Genomic DNA, 18,803 nt, shown 5'->3' on the forward strand with positions numbered 1-18,803 from the left:
CATATATGGTAAGCTTCTTTTCAATTACTGACTAAGTTTGAATAGCAGTTTTGCACTATGTTATATTTGTTTTATTACAGGTATATCTTTGAATGAATTGATCCCTGAGACATAGGATCCATTTCTGTATTTTTTCATCGTTTACACACAGGAATAACTTTTTAGGAGCATCTCTTCACATCTTGTATTCACATAAGGGTCACTTTATAAGTGTGTTATTCACTTTAACACATCCTAAATATTCATTTGGATTATTTTTTTACATTTTTTCTTTTTTCATTTTTGTGTACACACATTTTTGATTATTCATGCCCACTTCATCACATCATCTTTTCAGGATTTTTTGGATATTCACAATAATTTTTGAAATATGATTTGAAAACCACTACGTTTTTCTTTTTTACACACTTCATCATTTCACCGTTTATCGAGGGATATATAAGGATAACTGTTTTAAAATAGAATCTTCATATTGGACATTCACTCTCTGGAAAGAATTTAAAGTTTGGGACCTACATATTTATGGACACCTACTCAGTAAATTGATGTTTTTATATTTATTTTTTATCCAACCATCAACAGCTGTTTTATTGTAATTTATCTTGTGATTAAGATTGTATATTGTTGTGGTTTTTAACCACAATTGTATTGTTTTTTATATAGATATATGTATATTTTATTGTTAATTTTAAGTGGATCCACTTTTGTATCTTGTTTGTATATTTTAGCTATAAGTAGCTTATAAAATATTTTATATACCCCTATAGAATTTCAATATATTTTTTATTTAAATAATCTTGTCACTACTAGTGTCTTAGCCTTTTAGGAGGCGCTCTGTGTATTTATTTTTAGCACTACATTCACCTTTTTGGGGGCGCTGGTACCCACAATACTAGGAGCTACAGACACAAGGTTGAGCGCTGTCAGATTTTAACAGATTTTTAAGGAATATTATTTGTTTGGCCTGTACAGGACCCTCCTGAGAGAATCACTGCTCATTCCACAAGAGCTGTTTCTTCTTCCTGCGCATTTAAAAATGAAGCTTCTGTGGAACAGATTTGCAAGGCAGCAACTTGGTCCTCTTTGCATACTTTTTCAAAGTTTTATAAATTTGATACTTTTGCCTCGGCTGAGGCTTCTTTTGGGAGAAGGGTTCTTCAGGCAGTGGTGCCTTCTGTTTAGTTCTACCTCTCTTGTCCCTCCCTTATCATCTGTGTCCTCTAGCTTGGGTATTGATTCCCACTAGTAATTGATGATTCCGTGGACTCTATATTAAGAAAGAAAACATTATGCTTACCTGATAAATTTGTTTCTTTCCGGATATGGTGAGTCCACGGCCCACCCTTTATTTAAGATAGTTATTTTTCTAAAACCTCAGGCACCTCTACACTTTTGTGTTATATTCTTTTTCCATTTTTCCTTCGGCCGATTGACTGAGGATTATGGGTAAGGGAAGTGACATTTATAGCAGCATTGCTGTAGTGCTCTTTGCCTCCTCCTGCTGGTCAGGAGTGATATTCCCACTAGTAATTGATGATTCCGTGGACTTACCATATCCGGAAAGAAATACATTTATCAGGTAAGCATAAATTCCATTTTTGTAATCTTAATTTTTGCATTGGGGTACCCTATTGTTACTTATTTTAGACAATAAATTGTTTACATTTTATTTACATGATTTACATGTTTTTGTAATCATTTTAACCCCTTTTGGCGCTCCCTATCTGTGTAACATTTTTTAACATTTTTTATATCCTCTTAAAAATAATTATTGTGTAATACAGTTCAAGATGCTTATTTTAATTTAGTAGAAAGTGTATGTTTATTCAATGATGGCCTGTGGGCTACAAGCTTAAAGGGACATTGTACACTAGATTTTCTTTGCATACACGTTTTGTAGATGATCCATTTATATAGCCCATCTGGGAGTGTTTTTTTCATGTTCAGGGGAGGCAGGAAGTGTCTGCTCTACCTGCTTTCTCAGCCACTTTCCTGGGTGTCCCAGCCTAAACTCATGAATAGCGCTAAACTGAGAGCTTCTAAGTAAGTTTTAAAAGATTTTTTAGAGAACCTTTTAAACTAGGCACAATATAATATAGAGATCAGTCTGTGAATCTGTCAGTCCTTTAATATCTCAAGGAAGGGATGACTTAAGAAATGTCACATTAGATATTATGGAGGAAAGCACACCAAGTATCAGCAGAAAGCACATGAAAATTAAATGTATGACAACAAATGCAAGAAGCATGACGGGTAAAATGGGGGAGCTGACGCTCTTAGTTGCAGAAGAGGACTATGATGTTATCAGTATAACTGAAACTTGGTGGGATGATTCACATGACTGGGCAGTTAACTTAAAGGGGTATACTTTATTTAGGAGGGACAGAAATAAGAAAAGGGGTGGAGGAATCTGCATGTATATTAAACCTAACCTTAAACCTACAATAAGGGAAGATATTTCTGATACAGGTGACAATGTAGAGACCCTGTGGGTGGAAATAAAGAGTGGGGGGAAAAATCCTAGAAAAATATTTCTAGGAACATGCTACAAGCCCCCCAACATTAGTGACTTGGATGAAACTCAACTACTAATACAAATAGGTAAGGCTGCTAATAACAGTGCTGTAATTATGGGAGATTTTAACTACCCTGATATAAACTGGGCCAATGAAACTAGTAATTTAGCTAAGTGGGGGATAGATTTATAAATGTTCTCAGGGATAACATTTAATAGAGGAGCCAACTAGGAGTAACGCTATATTGGATTTAGTGCTATCAAATAATACAGATATAATATCAAACATAGAAGTCAAAGAACATTTGGGTAACAGTGATCATAACATGGTCACATTTGAAATTTCTTTTCATAAGCAGTGTCTTAAAGGTTTAACCAAGACTTTTAATTTTAAGAAAGCAAAATTCAACGATTTAAGGAAATCATTAAATAACATAAATTGGGACAAAGTATTCTCTAATAAAAATACAGAGGATAAATGGATAACATTTAAAACTTTGTTAAATAAATATACATATCAACAAATACCATATGGTTATAAAAATAAAAAATCCAAGCCAATGTGGCTGAATATAAATGTGTTAAGAGAAATTATGAAAAAACGCAGGGCATTTAAATTATTCAAAGAAAATAGTACAGACTCAAAATTCCATATTTATAAGGAATGTAACAAAGCATGCAAAAAAGCAATCAAATTAGCCAAAATTGAAAATGAAAAATTAATTGCAAAGGATTCTAAGTCTAACCCTAAAAAGTTCTTTAAGTACATAAATAGCAAAAAATCTAAGAAAGACAATATAGGTACATTAAAATGTGGGGAGGGCAGCATGATTAACAGTGACAGGGAGAAGGCTGAGATACTAAACCAGTTTTTTTCTTCAGTATACACAAGAGAGGAACCATTGGATGATACTTTGGAACAAAATAGAACATGCCAGCCCATACCATTAATTGGTTTATATATATAGAGAGAGGATATCTGAAACAAATTGGATAATATTAAGGGAAATAAAACTCCTGGCCCAGATGGAATACACCCAAGGGTGTTAAGGGAACTTAGCACTGTTATAGACAAACCTCTACTCTTAATTTTTCAAGACTCATTATCCTCAGGCATGGTACCCCAGGATTGGCGTAAAGCTGATGTGGTGCCACTCTTCAAAAAGGGAAGTAGGGATGATCCAGGAAGCTATAGACCAGTTAGTCTGACATCAATAATGGGGAAGATATTTGAAGGGAGTTCTAATCAACATGGTTTTAGGAGAAATAGATCATGTCAAACTAATCTAATTAGATTCTATGAGGAAGTGAGTAAAAATATAGATAAAGGGGAATCAGTTGATGTTATATACTTAGATTTTGCAAAGGCGTTTGATACAGTGCCAAATGAGAGATTAATTCACAAAATTAGGAGACTGGGAATAGCTGAAAATGTTAGTTTGTGGATAAATAACTGGATAAAAGATAGGGAGCAACGAGTAGTAGTAAATGGATCATACTCAGATTGGACAAAGGTGATCAGTGCTAGGCCCTATTCTTTTTAATATTTTTATAAATGACTTGGAGCTAGGATTAAATAGCAACATCTCTATTTTTGCAGATGATACAAAGTTAAGTAAGGTTATTAGGTCAGAGCAGGATGAACTTTCGTTACAAAGGGACCTGCAAAAATTAGAAGTATGGGCAGGTAAATGGAAAATGAGATTTAATACGGGAAAATGCAAGGTTCTACATTTTGGAAGTAAAAATAAGCAGGCAACGTATTATTTAAATGGGACAAGACTTAGCCAAACACAGGAGGAAAGGGATTTGGGGGTAGTAATAGATAACAAGCTAAAGATGGGTGCACAATGCAGGGCAGCAGCTTCAAAGGCTAATAAGATACTAGCATGTATTAAAAGAGGCATTGAGTCAAGGGAGAAAAGCATAATTCTGTCACTATATAAAGCACTGGTAAGACCTCACCTTGAGTATGGAGTGCAGTTCTGGGGACCAATCGCAAAAAAAAGATATTGCAGAACTAGTAAAAGTCCAGAGAAGGGCCACAAAGCTAATAAGGGGATTGGAGAATTTAACCTATGAGGAGAGGCTAGCCAAACTGGGTCTGTTTTCTTTAGAAAAAAGGCGCTTAAGAGGTGACATGATTACTTTATATAAATATATTCAAGGCCCATATACAGAGATGGCAGAAGCTCTGTTTATTCCAAGAAAATTATTTGTGACCAGAGGTCACAATTAAAGGTTGGAGGAAAGGAGATTTAATCTCCTGCAACGGAAATATTTTTTCACTGTAAGAGCAATAAAAGTGTGGAACTCATTACCAAAGGAGGTAGTGAATGCCAATACCCTAGATACATTTAAAAATTATTTGGATACATTTCTGTCTATAAACAAAATTCATGGATATGATTGCTAGTTTTAAATGGGTCACCTTTTAGTGGGATTATTTAAGCTTAACTGGAGCTTTTTGTATATATTTTAGATTTGTATAGGTTGAACTCGATGAACTTCGGTCTTTATTCAACCTCATCTACTATGTTACTGGATCTTTAGATATATATCTGGTGTACACTGTGCCTTTAAAGGCTGTTAAGAAAACTACCACTATTCTATTGGTGGATAGTGGCATACCACACACGTATTAAAACCAAAAAAACATTTTATACAGGTATAACTTTTTAAAAAGAAAAAAAAATACTGTTAAACAGTTTTAAATGTTCTCTTTTTGTATTTAACAAATTAAAAAAAAAAAAAAATATTTTATTGACAGTCACAATAAAATAAACATTAGATATGGGCATTTGGATGTTTCAATAGCACACGAATGAGGAAGAAGGCTGCTGCTCTTTTCGTTCGCCTCTTACTGGGGCCAATTTTCTTCTTGTGAAATTGCACCACAGGAGCTGAACAGCATGAGCGGCCGCCATCTTTTGCATTCTTATACTAGCAAAACAATCCCATGTGCCTAAAAATATAAATATATATATATATATATATATATATATATATATATATATAAAAGTATATATCTGTGTGTGTGTGTGTGTATACACAATGCAAGCTCTCAATCCAACAAACTGGGAACAAGTGAAGGGGGCACAGGCTTGTTCCCAGTTTGTTGGATTGAGAGCTTGCATTGTGTGGCTGATTTTAGGGTCCCAGGTTTTTGGAAGGGACCTTGCCATGGTACCTGGGCTTGTCCCATTTGGCCAAATGCAGTAACAAACCTTTCCATTTTTGCTTTTAATCTTAGCTGAGAGCTTGTAAGGGAGTGCTTTACTTTGTGTGTTGTATTAATTTGTTTTGTAATTTTCCCTATGGTTCTTGCACCCAAACCTGTCTGGGGTTAACTGCCTGTGACTCTGGGGACAGCACAGCTTCCAGTGAGCACCCAGGGCTGAGCATGTTGCAGGGTAATGGGATGTGTACCCGGTCCGTCTGAGAGTGCAGTCCCCTTCCATATTTTGTATATGTCTGGGGTGATTACATAAGCCTGTGTACCATTCACTTGTTCCCAGTTTGTTGGATTGAGAGCTTGCATTGTGTGGCTGTTTTAGGGTCCCAGGTTTTTGGAAGGGACCTTGTCGTGGTACCTGGGCTTGTCCTATTTGGCCAAATGCGGTAACTAACCCTTCCATTTTTGCTTTTAATCTTACCTGAGAGCTTGTAAGTGAGTGCTGGACTTTCTCTGTGTGTTGTATGTATGTGTGTGTGTGTGTATATATATATATATATATATATATATATATAATGTATGTAAATATGTGTATGTACAGGTGAAAGTCGAAAAATTAGAATATCGTTCAAAAGTTCATTTATTTCACTAATGCAACCTAAAAGGTGATACTAATATATATGAGAGAGACACATTACATGCAAAGCAAGATAGTTCAAGCCGTGATTTGTCATAATTGTGATGATTATGGCTTACAGCTCATGAAAACCCCAAATCCACAATCTCAGAAAATTAGAATACAGAATACTGTATTACAAGCAATCAATAACACAAGGATTGTACATAGAACAATATCGGACCTCTGAAAAGTATAAGCATGCATACTGTATGTACTTGGTTTGGGCCCCTTTTGCAGCAATTACTGCCTCAATGCGGCATGGCATGGAAGCTATCAGCCTGTGGCACTGCTGTGGTGTTATGGAAGACCAGGATGCTACAATAGCGGCCTTCAGCTCTTCTGCATTGTTTGGTCTCATGTCTCTCATCTTTCTCTTGTCAATGCCCCATAGATTCTCTATGGGGTTCAGGTCAGGCGAGTTTGCTGGCCAATCAAGCACAGTAATCTTACGGTCATTGAACCAGATTTTGGTGCTTTTGGCAGTGTGGGCAGGTGCCAAGTCCTGCTGGAAAATGAAGTCTGCATCCCCATAGAGCTTGTCTGCAGAAGGAAGCATGAAGTGCTCCAAAATCTCCTGGTAGATGGCTATGTTGACCCTGGACTTAATGAAGCTCAGTGGACCAACACCAGCAGATGACATGGCTCCCCAAATCAACACAGACTGTGGAAACTTCACACTGGACTTCAAGCATCTTGCATTGTGTGCCTTTCCATTCTTCCTTCATACTCTGGGTCCTTGGTTTCCAAATGAGATGCAAAATTTGTTCTCATCAGAAAAGAGGACTTTGGACCACTGAGCAACAGACCAGGTCTGTTTTTCTTTAGCCCAGGTAAGACGCTTCTGATGTTGTTTGTTGTTCAGGAGTGGCTTGACAAGAGGAATACGACATTTGAAGCCCATGTCCAGGATCCGTCTGTGTGTGGTGACTCTTGATGCACTGACTCCAGCCTCAGTCCACTCCTTGTGAAAGTCCCCAACACTCTTGAATGGCCTTTTCCTGACAATCCTCTCCAGGCTGCGGTCATCCCTGCTGCTTGTGCACCTTTTTCTTCCACACTTTTCCCTTACACATAACTTTCTATTAATGTGCTTTGATACAGCACTTTGGGAACATCTAAATTCTTTTGCAATTACCTTTTGAGGCTTTCCCTCCTTATGGAGGGTGTCAATGATGGTTTTCTGCACAACTGTCAGATCAGCAGTCTTTCCCATGATTGTGATTCCTACTGAACCAGACTGAGACCATTTAAAGGCTCAGGAACCCTTTGCAGGTGTTATGGCTTAATTAGCTGATTAGAGTGGGACACTTTGAGCCTAGAATATTGTACCTTTTCATAATATTCAAATTTGAGATTGTGGATTTGGGGTTTTCATGAGCTGTAAGCCATAATCATCACAATTATGACAAATCACGGTTTGAACTATCTTGCTTTGCATGTAATGAGTCTATCTCATATATTAGTTTCACCTGCATTAGTGAAATAAATGAACTTTTGCATGATATTCTAATGTTTCGAGTTTCACCTGTATGTATGTATGTATGTATATATATATATATATGTGTATATATATATATATATATATATATGTATATATATATATATATATATACAGGTATATATATATATATATATATATATATATATATATATATATATATATATATATAAGGGTTGCACCGATACCATTTTTTTAAGACCGAGTACAAGTACCGATACTTGTTTTCAAATACTCGCCGATACCAATTACTGATACTTTTTTTTTTATGTTATGTGACAGTTTACCAAGCACAACACAGACTAATTATTTAAGATTCCTTCTTTATAATTATGGACTGTAGCTCAAAAGACATTATGAAATAATAAAACAGGTTTTATTTGTCACAAAGTTCAAAGAACATGTTAAGAAATAAAAATATTACAATAAAATATATTAACAACAATAAATAACAAATATAAAATTGCAACCAACCGAAAGTGCCATACAGTAAAAATAGAACAGAATACTGTTTAATCATGGTGAACAACACTATGGGCTAGATTACATTTGACTGGTAAGCTTTACCAATGCTCTCATTACACGTCCTACTCCATTAAAGGCTATGGAGTTGTAAATGTGAACAGAGCATTGGTATAGCTTACCAATCAAATGTAATCTAAATCTAGTCCTATAATTGCAGGATGAGTGTTCATTGGGATTAACTTAGTTTTTCCTATGAGTTCTCTTCCTGCAATTATATAAGCTAAGATGTTCCTCAGAGTACAGTATGTTTTGAACATAATTGTGCAAGATGAGAACTAGCAGTATAAAAGGCAATCTAGCAATTAGAATAATTTTTCAAAAGTTAGTGACAAGTTCTTTTTAAGGAACAGAACAGAAGCATCTCTGCATGTTCAGCTATAAGTCTGTTTTATCTATCAGTAAGGAGGTTCAACTTTCCACACTACTGCATGGGGCAGAAAGATATTTTTGGGCCATTTTAGCCAGAGCTGGAAATCTCAGTTTATTAACTGCCCAGTACTTCAGGGGTTTGTTTGAACGCAGTACAGTGATCTCTCCTACAATAATACAAATAAGAGCAATTTGTATTTGGCAGAAAAGTAGTAAACAATTTTTAGTTTAGTCTCCACTCCAGCTTTAAATGAAATGGGAACATGCAGTTTGAAAAAAAACACCACAAGATAGCATATGGGTAGTAAGTGGAGGTATCGGTTTAAGTATCGGTGCATTTGCACGAGTACAAGTACTCATGCAAGTACTTGGTATCGGTACCGATACCGATACTAGTATCGGTATCGGTGCAACCCTAGTATATATATATATATATATATGTATATATATGTATATATATATATATATATATATATATATATTTCTTTCATGTAATTAGCAAGATTCCATGAGCTAGTGACGTATGGGATATACATTCCTACCAGGAGGGGCAAAGTTTCCCAAACCTTAAAATGCCTATAAATACACCCCTCACCACACCCACAATTCAGTTTTACAAACTTTGCCTCCCGTGGAGGTGGTGAAGTAAGTTTGTGCTTAGATTCTACGTTGATATGCGCTTCGCAACAGGTTGAAGCCCGGTTTTCCTCTCAGAGTGCAGCGAATGTCAGAGGGATGTGAAGAGAGTATTGCCTATTCGAGAACAATGGTCTACCTCTAGGGGATCTTTTTCATAGGCTCTCTGTTATCGGTCGTAGAGATTTCTTCTCCTACCTCCCTTTTCAGATCGACGATATACTCTTATATACCATTACCTCTACTGATTCTCGTTTCAGTACTGGTTTGGCTATCTGATTTATGTAGAGGAGTGTCCTGGGGTAAGTATGTCTTATTTTTTGCGACACTCTAAGCTATGGTTGGGCACTTTATATGTAAAGTTCTAAATATATGTCTATAAACTTATATTTGCCTTGATTCAGGATAAACGGTATTCCTTATTTTCAGACTGTCAGTTTCATTATTGGGATAATGCATTTAATTATTTTTTCTTACCTTGAAAAATTTTCATTTGGGGATCTCGTTCGGATGGCCAGATGCCAACCTTGGACACTTCCGTTAAGGCCAGACCTTCTATCTCAAGGTCCTTTTTTCCATCAGGATCTCAAATCATTAAATTTGAAGGTATGGAAATTGAACGCGTAATTCTTAGTCATAGAGGTTTCTCTGACTCAGTGATTAATACTATGTTACAGGCTCGAAAATCTGTCTCTACAAGGATTTATTATCGGGTTTGGAAGACTTACATCTCTTGGTGTTCTTCTTATAAATTTTCCTGGCATTCTTTCAGAATTCCTAGAATTTTACAATTTCTTCAGGATGGTTTGGATAAAGGTTTGTCTGCAAATTCCTTGAAAGGACAAATATCTGCTCTTTCTGTTCTTTTTCACAGAAAGATTGCTCATCTTCCTGATATTCGTTGTTTTGTACAGGCTTTGGTACGTATCAAACCTGTCATTAAGCCAATCTCTCCTCCTTGGAGTCTTAATTTGGTTTTGTCAGCTTTACAGGCTCCTCCGTTTGAGCCTATGCATTCTCTGGACATTAAATTACTTTCCTGGAAAGTATTGTTCCTTTTAGCTATCTCTTCTGCTAGAAGAGTTTCTGAGTTATCTGCTCTTTCTTGTGAATCTCCTTTTCTGATTTTTCATCAGGATAAGGCGGTGTTGCGGACTTCATTTAAATTTTTGCCTAAGGTTGTGAATTCTAGCAAGATTAGTAGAGAAATTGTTGTCCCTTCATTATGTCCTAATCCTAAGAATTCTAAGGAAAGGTCGTTACATTCTTTGGATGTAGTTAGAGCTTTAAAATATTATGTTGAAGCTACTAAAGATTTTAGAAAGACTTCTAGTCTATTTGTTATCTTTTCTGGTTCCAGGAAAGGTCAGAAGGATTCTGCCATTTTTTTGGCGTCTTGGTTAAAGTCTTTGATTCATCATGCTTATGTGGAGTCGGGTAAGTCCCCGCCTCAAAGAATTACGGCTCATTCTACTAGGTCAGTCTCTACTTCCTGGGCTTTTAGGAATGAAGCTTCTGTTGATCAGATTTGCAAAGCAGCAACTTGGTCTTTTTTGCATACTTTTACTAAATTCTACCATTTTGATGTGTTTTCTTCAGTTTTTGGTAGAAAAGTACTTCAGGCAGCTGTCTCTGTTTGATTCGTCTGCTTATAATTTCAGTTTTTTTCATTATCAGATTAAAACTTTTGATTTGGGTTGTGGATTATTTTTTTCAGCGGAATTGGCTGTCTTTATTTTATCCCTCCCTCTCTAGTGACTCTTGCGTGGAAGTTCCACATCTTGGGTATCTGCTATCCCATACGTCACTAGCTCATGGATTCTTGCTAATTACATGAAAGAAAATGTAATTTATCTAAGAACTTACCTGATAAATTCCTTTCTTTCATATTAGCAAGAGTCCATGAGACCCACCCTTTTTTTGTGGTGGTTATTATTTTTTTGTATAAAGCACAATTATTCCAATTCCTTATTTTTTTATGCTTTCGCTCCTTTTTCACCCCACTTATTGGCTATTTGTTAAACTGAATTGTGGGTGTGGTGAGGGGTGTATTTATAGGCATTTTAAGGTTTGGGAAACTTTGCCCCTCCTGGTAGGAATGTATATCCCATACGTCACTAGCTCATGGACTCTTGCTAATATGAAAGAAAGGAATTTATCAGGTAAGTTCTTACATAAATTATGTTATATATATATATATATATATATATATATATATATATATATATATATATGTGTGTGTGTATATATATATATATATATATATATATATACTGTATGTATATATGTGTATATTAAGCAATAACCAAAAAAATCTGCACTCACAGGATTTGACGTCAAAATAAATATTTCTTTCATGTAATTAACAAGAGTCCATGAGCTAGTGACGTATGGAATATACATTCCTACCAGGAGGGGCAAAGTTTCCCAAACCTCAAAATGCCTACAAATACACCCCTCACCACACCCACAAATCAGTTTTACAAACTTTGCCTCCAAGGGAGGTGGTGAAGTAAGTTTGTGCTAGATTCTACGTTGATATGCGCTCCGCAGCAAGTTGGAGCCCGGTTTTCCTCTCAGCGTGCAGTGAATGTCAGAGGGATGTGAGGAGAGTATTGCCTATTGAATGCAGTGATCTCCTTCTACGGGGTCTATTTCATAAGGTTCTCTGTTATCGGTCGTAGAGATTCATCTCTTACCTCCCTTTTCAGATCGACGATATACTCTTATATTTTCCATTTCCTCTACTGATTCTCGTTTCAGTACTGGTTTGGCTTTCTACAAACATGTAGATGAGTGTCCTGGGGTAAGTAAGTCTTATTTTCTGTGACACTCTAAGCTATGGTTGGGCACTTTATTTATAAAGTTCTAAATATATGTATTCAAACATTTATTTGCCTTGACTCAGAATGTTCAACTTTCCTTATTTCCAGACAGTCAGTTTCATATTTGGGATTATGCTTTAAATTATCATATTTTGTCTTACCTCAAAAATTTGACTTTTTTCCCTGGGGGCTGTTAGGCTCGCGGGGGCTGAAAATGCTTCATTTTATTGCGTCATTTTTGGCGCGGATTTTTTTGGCGCAAAAATTCATTTCCGTTTCCGGCGTCATACGTGTCGCCGGAAGTTGCGTAATTTTTTGACGTTATTTTGCGCCAAAAATGTCGGCGTTCCGGATGTGGCGTCATTTTTGGCGCCAAAAGCATTTAGGCGCCAAATAATGTGGGCGTCTTATTTGGCGCCAAAAAATATGGGCGTCGCTTTTGTCTCCACATTATTTCAGTCTCATTTTCATTTGCTTCTGGTTGCTAGAAGCTTGATGTTTGGCATTTTTTTCCCATTCCTGAAACTGTCTTATAAGGAATTTGATTTATTTTGCTTTATATGTTGTTTTTTCTCTTACATATTGCAAGATGTCTCACGTTGCATCTGAGCCAGAAGATACTACAGGAAAACCACTGCCTGCTGGATCTACCAAAGCTAAGTGTATCTGCTGTAAACTTTTGGTAGCTATTTCTCCAGCTGTTGTTTGTAATAATTGTCATGACAAACTTGTTAAAGCAGATAATATTTCCTTTAGTGATGTACCATTGCCTGTTGCAGTTCCCTCAACATCTAAGGTGCAGAATGTTCCTGATAACATAAGAGATTTTGTTTCTGAATCCATAAAGAAGGCTTTGTCTGTTATTTCTCCTTCTAGTAAACGTAAAAAGTCTTTTAAATCTTCTCTCTCTACAGATGAATTTTTAAATGAACACCATCATTCTGATTCTTTGGACTCTTCTAGTTCAGAGGATTCTGTCTCAGAGATTGATGCTGATAAATCTTCATATTTATTTAAGATGGAATTTATTCGCTCTTTACTTAAAGAAGTACTAATTGCTTTAGAAATAGAGGATTCTAGTCCTCTTGATACTAATTCTATACGTTTGGATAAGGTTTTTAAAGCTCCAGCGGTTATTCCAGAAGTCTTTCCTGTTCCTAATGCTATTTCTGCAGTAATTGCTAAGGAATGGGATAAATTGGGTAATTCATTTACTCCTTCTAAACGTTTTAAGCAATTATATCCTGTTCCGCCTGACAGGTTAGAATTTTGGGACAAAATCCCTAAAGTTGATGGGGCTATTTCTACCCTTGCTAAACGTACTACCATTCCTACGTCAGATGGTACCTCGTTTAAGGATCCTTTAGATAGAAAAATTGAATCTTTTCTAAGAAAAGCTTATCTATGTTCAGGTAATCTTCTTAGACCTGCTATATCATTGGCTGATGTTGCTGCAGCTTCAACTTTTTGGTTGGAAACTCTAGCGCAACAAGTAACAAATCGTGATTCTCATGATATTATTATTCTTCTCCAGCATGCTAATAATTTCATCTGTGATGCCATTTTTGATATTATTAGAGTTGATGTTAGATTTATGTCTCTGGCTATCTTAGCCAGAAGAGCTTTATGGCTTAAGACTTGGAATGCTGATATGGCTTCTAAATCAACTCTACTTTCCATTTCTTTCCAGGGAAACAAATTATTTGGTTCTCAGTTGGATTCTATTATTTCAACTGTTACTGGTGGGAAAGGAACTTTTTTACCACAGGATAAAAAGTCTAAAGGTAAAAACAGGGCTAACAATCGTTTTCGTTCCTTTCGTTTCAACAAAGAACAAAAGCCTGATCCTTCGTCCTCAGGAGCAGTTTCAGTTTGGAAACCATCTCCAGTCTGGAATAAATCCAAGCCTGCTAGAAAGGCAAAGCCTGCTTCTAAGTTCACATGAAGGTACGGCCCTCATTCCAGTTCAGCTGGTAGGGGGCAGGTTACGTTTTTTCAAAGAAATTTGGATCAATTCTGTTCACAATCTTTGGATTCAGAACATTGTTTCAGAAGGGTACAGAATTGGTTTCAAGATGAGACCTCCTGCAAAGAGATTTTTTCTTTCCCATGTCCCAGTAAATCCAGTGAAAGCTCAAGCATTTCTGAATTGTGTTTCAGATCTAGAGTTGGCTGGAGTAATTATGTCAGTTCCAGTTCCGGAACAGGGGATGGGGTTTTATTCAAATCTCTTCATTGTACCAAAGAAGGAGAATTCCTTCAGACCAGTTCTGGATCTAAAATTATTGAATCGTTATGTAAGGATACCAACGTTCAAGATGGTAACTGTAAGGACTATATTGCCTTTTGTTCAGCAAGGGAATTATATGTCCACAATAGATTTACAGGATGCATATCTGCATATTCCGATTCATCCAGATCATTATCAGTTCCTGAGATTCTCTTTTCTAGACAAGCATTACCAATTTGTGGCTCTACCGTTTGGCCTTGCTACAGCTCCAAGAATTTTCACAAAGATTCTCGGTGCCCTTCTGTCTGTAATCAGAGAACAGGGTATTGTGGTATTTCCTTATTTGGACGATATCTTGGTACTTGCTCCGTCTTTTCATTTAGCAGAGTCTCATACGAATCGACTTGTGTTGTTTCTTCAAGATCATGGTTGGAGGATCAATTTACCAAAAAGTTCTTTGATTCCTCAAACAAGGGTAACCTTTCTGGGTTTCCAGATAGATTCAGTGTCCATGACTCTGTCTTTAACAGACAAGAGACGTCTAAAATTGATTACAGCTTGTCGAAACCTTCAGTCACAATCATTCCCTTCGGTAGCCTTATGCATGGAAATTCTAGGTCTTATGACTGCTGCATCGGACGCGATCCCCTTTGCTCGTTTTCACATGCGACCTCTTCAGCCCTGTATGCTGAACCAATGGTGCAGGGATTACACGAAGATATCTCAATTAATATCTTTAAAACCGATTGTTCGACACTCTCTAACGTGGTGGACAAATCACCATCGTTTAATTCAGGGGGCTTCTTTTGTTCTTCCGACCTGGACTGTAATTTCAACAGATGCAAGTCTCACAGGTTGGGGAGCTGTGTGGGGATCTCTGACGGCACAAGGAGTTTGGGAATCTCAGGAGGTGAGATTACCGATCAATATTTTGGAACTCCGTGCAATTTTCAGAGCTCTTCAGTTTTGGCCTCTTCTGAAGAGAGAATCGTTCATTTGTTTTCAGACAGACAATGTCACAACTGTGGCATACATCAATCATCAAGGAGGGACTCACAGTCCTCTGGCTATGAAAGAAGTATCTCGAATTTTGGTTTGGGCGGAATCCAGCTCCTGTCTAATCTCTGCGGTTCATATCCCAGGTGTAGACAATTGGGAAGCGGATTATCTCAGTCGCCAAACGTTGCATCCGGGCGAATGGTCTCTTCACCCAGAGGTATTTCTTCAGATTGTTCAATTGTGGGGGCTCCCAGAGATAGATCTGATGGCCTCTCATCTAAACAAGAAACTTCCCAGGTATCTGTCCAGATCCCGGGATCCTCAGGCGGAGGCAGTGGATGCATTATCACTTCCTTGGAAGTATCATCCTGCCTATATCTTTCCGCCTCTAGTTCTTCTTCCAAGAGTAATCTCCAAGATTCTGAGGGAATGCTCGTTTGTTCTGCTAATAGCTCCGGCATGGCCTCACAGGTTTTGGTATGCGGATCTTGTCCGGATGGCATCTTGCCAGCCATGGACTCTTCCGTTAAGACCAGACCTTCTGTCACAAGGTCCTTTTTTCCATCCGGATCTGAAATCCTTAAATTTAAAGGTATGGAGATTGAACGCTTGATTCTTGGTCATAGAGGTTTCTCTGACTCCGTGATTAATACTATGTTACAGGCTCGTAAATCTGTATCTCGAGAGATATATTATAGAGTCTGGAAGACTTATATTTCATGGTGTCTTTCTCATCATTTTTCTTGGCATTCTTTTAGAATACCGAGAATTTTACAATTTCTTCAGGATGGTTTGGATAAGGGTTTGTCCGCAAGTTCTTTGAAAGGACAAATCTCTGCTCTTTCTGTTCTTTTTCACAGAAAGATTGCTATTCTTCCTGATATTCATTGTTTTGTACAAGCTTTGGTTCGTATAAAACCTGTCATTAAGTCAATTTCTCCTCCTTGGAGTTTGAATTTGGTTCTGGGAGCTCTTCAAGCTCCTCCGTTTGAACCTATGCATTCATTGGACATTAAATTACTTTCTTGGAAAGTTTTGTTCCTTTTGGCCATCTCTTCTGCTAGAAGAGTTTCTGAATTATCTGCTCTTTCGTGTGAGTCTCCTTTTCTGATTTTTCATCAGGATAAGGCGGTGTTGCGAACTTCTTTTGAATTTTTACCTAAAGTTGTGAATTCCAACAACATTAGTAGAGAAATTGTGGTTCCTTCATTATGTCCTAATCCTAAGAATTCTAAGGAGAAATCATTGCATTCTTTGGATGTTGTTAGAGCTTTGAAATATTATGTTGAAGCTACGAAATCTTTCCGTAAGACTTCTAGTCTATTTGTTATCTTTTCCGGTTCTAGGAAAGGCCAGAAAGCTTCTGCCATTTCTTTGGCATCTTGGTTGAAATCTTTAATTCATCTTGCCTATGTTGAGTCGGGTAAAACTCCGCCTCAAAGAATTACAGCTCATTCTACTAGGTCAGTATCTACTTCCTGGGCGTTTAGGAATGAAGCTTCGGTTGACCAGATCTGCAAAGCAGCAACTTGGTCTTCTTTGCATACTTTTACTAAATTCTACCATTTTGATGTATTTTCTTCTTCTGAAGCAGTTTTTGGTAGAAAAGTTCTTCAGGCAGCGGTTTCAGTTTGAATCTTCTGCTTATGTTTTTTGTTAAACTTTATTTTGGGTGTGGATTATTTTCAGCAGGAATTGGCTGTCTTTATTTTATCCCTCCCTCTCTAGTGACTCTTGTGTGGAAAGATCCACATCTTGGGTAGTCATTATCCCATACGTCACTAGCTCATGGACTCTTGTTAATTACATGAAAGAAAACATAATTTATGTAAGAACTTACCTGATAAATTCATTTCTTTCATATTAACAAGAGTCCATGAGGCCCACCCTTTTTTGTGGTGGTTATGATTTTTTTGTATAAAGCACAATTATTCCAATTCCTTATTTTATATGCTTCGCACTTTTTCTTATCACCCCACTTCTTGGCTATTCGTTAAACTGATTTGTGGGTGTGGTGAGGGGTGTATTTGTAGGCATTTTGAGGTTTGGGAAACTTTGCCCCTCCTGGTAGGAATGTATATTCCATACGTCACTAGCTCATGGACTCTTGTTAATATGAAAGAAATGAATTTATCAGGTAAGTTCTTACATAAATTATGTTTTTATTGCAGTAACGTTTCAGGGCCTTCACCCCTTCATCTGATAAAATAATTATATTAAAGAATTATTTTCACTTCAAATCTTGTGAGTGCAGATTTTTTGATTATTACTATTGTTGTTATTCTAGCACCCTGATATATTGGACAATTGTCTGTGAGAGTGCACCTGCAACACCTGTTTTATTTATATATATATATATATATATATATATATATATATTATTATTTTTTTTTAATTTCTACTAACATAAACACAATAAACCAACTAATTAGCACTATTTTTGTAACATTTTTTCATTAAAAATATAGAAATCATTGTAGATCCCTTATATGTACAGTCAGGTTAATTACTGGTAAATGTGTATTTAGAACAGACATTTTACATTGAAGGGACATTCTGACGAAACATGGAAATGCACATAGATGAATAATATCTTTGGATAGAAACATATATACAATATACTTCTAGTAAAAGTTATGGCTGTCTTATTGTTACTATACTATAGAATCCTAGAAGTTTTCTCTGCTTTCTAAAATATTTAGAATTACATTATTGGATTTTTTTTTTTTACTTTGAATATGTGTTTTATATTTAAAAAAAATAAAAAAATTGTTTTGTCCTTCAACAGGTCGCTTGGTGTTCGGTATTTTACCTACGGAATTCTCTTTGGTTGTGGTTGTTCGTTTGCTTTTCAGCCCTCCTTAGTCATCCTCGGTCATTACTTCAAGAAGAGATTAGGCCTAGTAAATGGAATTGTGGCTGGAGGAAGCTGCGTGTTCTCAATGTGCCTTCCTTTTCTGCTGAAGAAAGTGGGGAACATTATTGGTCTGTCACACACCTTCCAAATGCTAAGTGTCTTCATGTTCATCCAAATCTTTCTCTCCCTCACGTTTAAGCCTCTCATGAATCATCCCATGGAATTCAACAGAGTAATGGAGAAGGTACCCGGCAGAGGCAAGGTTCAGCACTGTTTGGCACAAACTAGGCAATATTTTAGCTTGCAAGTTTTTCGGAAGAAGACCTACAGGATATGGGCTTTTGGAATTGCGACTACAGTCCTTGGTTACTTCGTACCTTATGTTCATTTGGTATGTCTAAATTATTGAGGGAATTATGGTTACAAACAGATCCAAAAAACAGGACAGCAAATATGTTATGGTTTAAAGAGACATTAAACACATTGAGATGGTAA

At 36.6% G+C, this 18,803-nt stretch overlaps 1 protein-coding gene across 2 annotated transcripts in view; it reads left to right on the plus strand.

Annotated features, from left to right (window-relative positions):
- The window catches only part of SLC16A2 (solute carrier family 16 member 2), a 561,439-nt gene that overhangs the window by 453,122 nt on the left and 89,514 nt on the right, over positions 1-18,803 (plus strand). For both annotated transcript variants that reach the window (XM_053699209.1, XM_053699208.1), the window contains exon 3: positions 18,240-18,699. In XM_053699209.1, the coding sequence (XP_053555184.1) occupies positions 18,240-18,699 (460 nt within the window). The remainder of the gene's footprint in view (positions 1-18,239; positions 18,700-18,803) is intronic.

Source organism: Bombina bombina, chromosome 1 (genome assembly GCF_027579735.1).
Source record: "Bombina bombina isolate aBomBom1 chromosome 1, aBomBom1.pri, whole genome shotgun sequence".
NCBI classification, from domain to species: Eukaryota; Metazoa; Chordata; class Amphibia; order Anura; family Bombinatoridae; genus Bombina; species Bombina bombina.